This window comes from Galeopterus variegatus, unplaced genomic scaffold (genome assembly GCF_000696425.1).
Source record: "Galeopterus variegatus unplaced genomic scaffold, G_variegatus-3.0.2 Scaffold2649, whole genome shotgun sequence".
NCBI lineage: Eukaryota > Metazoa > Chordata > Mammalia > Dermoptera > Cynocephalidae > Galeopterus > Galeopterus variegatus.
This window is the reverse complement of record NW_007728760.1, coordinates 27886-30396: the sequence shown is the minus strand read 5'-3', so window position 1 is coordinate 30396 and position 2511 is coordinate 27886. Positions and strand designations below refer to the sequence as shown.

General features: G+C 33.2%; 1 protein-coding gene across 1 annotated transcript in view; it reads left to right on the top strand.

Annotated features, from left to right (window-relative positions):
• The window catches only part of POLK (polymerase (DNA directed) kappa), a 41272-nt gene that overhangs the window by 32974 nt on the left and 5787 nt on the right, over window positions 1–2511 (top strand). The window contains exons 10-11 of the mRNA XM_008582501.1: window positions 195–291; window positions 2271–2442. Coding sequence (XP_008580723.1) covers window positions 195–291; window positions 2271–2442 — 269 coding nt within the window. The remainder of the gene's footprint in view (window positions 1–194; window positions 292–2270; window positions 2443–2511) is intronic.

Below are 2511 nucleotides of genomic sequence, written 5' to 3'. Positions count from 1 at the left end.
GAGGGTTGCGATCCCGTTGCCGGTCCCGGTCCGGTACGGGCGCAACACTGAGGGTTGCGATCCGTTGCCGGACACGAAAAAAGAGACAAAAAGGAAAAAAAAAAAAGGTCAAATAAAATAGAAAAAAATGAACAAAAATCTAGTTAGTGCACCAAAATCATTCTTGTGCACCAAAATCATTCTTGTCTTTCTAGGACATTCAGTGAAATAAGTAAAGCAGAAGAGCAGTACAGCTTGTGCCAAGAACTTTGCAATGAAGTTGCTCGAGATCTACAAAAAGAAGGACTTAAGGTACTTTATTTTGATGTGGTGTTCTTAGTTTTTAAATTTTTTAGTAATAAAATGTTACCTTAAAGCAAAAGTTAGATTACACATTTCTTAAAGGTGAATACAAATTAGTAAATATTAGAATAGAGTTTTCCTATCCCTAGCAACCAGAGGCAAACTCAATTCTGACCCACGTTTGAGGTCTATGATGAGAAAATTCTATGAAGAAGAAACTTAACTGGCTGGATTGGTTCTAGTATAATTTGAGAGGACTTTATACTACCTTGGGAGTATATTTGAGTAAGTTCAAAATCAGAGTTATATTGGCGTTAGAGAATAAAGCAAAGGGAAGGATTTCCCTAGAACTGTATTCACATATTATAAGTGCCTTTCCAATCATTCTTTAATGTTTTTTTTATGTAGACAGTGACTTTCTAGAATAGGCATTTTATTTCATGGTTCTAACCCAAGTTGCTTAACACATTGAGGAAAAAAGCCTGGAAGGCTTTGAACTTTCTGTTTTGTAATCTTTACTCACAAAGATCCATATTTAGTATTTTCCCAACACTCTCAGACCAGTAGTAGAGCTATTACAAAAGTGTAGTATGAAATTATTAAAAAGTTCGGTAAGGGCCATAATAATCATATACAATGTATATTGACAAAATAAAAATTAAAAAAAAAAAAAAAGAAATTATTAAAAAGTTATTACAAAGAATGGGGTATATGATGAATATCTTTCTTAAAATCCTTCTCTATCATACCTTGAGTATAAAGAGAATTCTTTTTAAAATATATTTTAAATAAATGTTTAATTTTAGAATCATCTTAGATTTACAGAAAAGTTGCAAAAGTAATATTGAGTTCCAGTATACTCCTCACCCAGTTTCCTCCATTATTAACATTTTATGTTACCATAGTACATTTGTCAAAAGTAAGAAACTGTGACAGCACATTGCTATTAACTAAACTCCAGACTTCATTTCAATTTTACTTATTTTTCCATTTAATGTCCTCTCTCTTCCAGGCTTCAGTCCAGGGAAGTACATGGCATTTAGCTGTCATGTCTCCTCAGTCTCCTCTGGTCTGTGACAGTTTCTTAGTCTTCCCTTCTTTTTCATGACCTTGGCAGTCTTGAGGAATACTAGCCAGGTATCCTGCATAATGTCCCCCAACGTGGGTTTGTCTGATGGTTTTTTTCATGAGTAGACTGGGATTAGGGGTTTTAGAAAGAATGCCACAAAGGTGAAGTGCCCTTCTCATCACATCCTATCAGGGGGTATATGATAGCCACATGACATCATGAGTAATGTTAAGCTTCATCATTTGGTTAAGGTAGTGTTTGCTAGGTTTCTCCACTGTGAAGTTACTGTTTTTCCTTTGGAAGTGAGTCAGTAAGTCTAACCCATCCTCAAGTGAGGGAGGGCAGGAATTATGTTTCACTAAAATACACATAACATAAAATATTTACCATTTTAACCATTTTCAAGTGTGTGGTTCAGTGGCATTAAGTACGTTTTCATTGTTGTGCAATCGTCACTATCATCCATCACCAGACTTTTTCATCATCCCCACTTGAAACTCTGTACCCATAAAACACTAACTGTAAAGGGAGTTCTTACATGTAAGATCTTTTCAATGAGCCACCTTTAGAAAGATTTGTTTTTCCTTCCTTTTTAGATACTGAATTAACCTCTAAAAGAGAGTTACTAAAAAGAAAAATGATTAGTTAACTCTGCCCTTTATATAAAGGTCATGTATAAAAATTTGGTTGAGGAAAGGAATAATAATTATTGGCCAAAATGGAACTTTTAGATTACTTATGGATTTTAAATATTCTTTATGACAGTTCTCATTACCATGTTTTATAAATAATTGATTATACTTCCATATTCTTATATGTGCTGTACTCAAGAGACTTTTCTGAATTTTTCTAACCTGTAAATATAACTTTTTTCTAGAAGTTAGAAAGCCATATATAATGACGTATTCTTATGTTATAGGGTAGAACTGTTACCATTAAGCTGAAGAATGTGAATTTTGAAGTAAAAACTCGTGCATCTACAGTTTCATCTGTTGTTTCTACTGCCCAAGAAATATTTGCTATTGCTAAGGAGTTGCTAAGAACAGAAATTGATGCTGATTTTCCACATCCCCTGAGATTAAGACTTATGGGTATGACTTTTATTTTCTTGTTTTTCCTTTTTTTTTTTTTTTTTTTTTTTTTTTTTTTTTTTTTTTCCG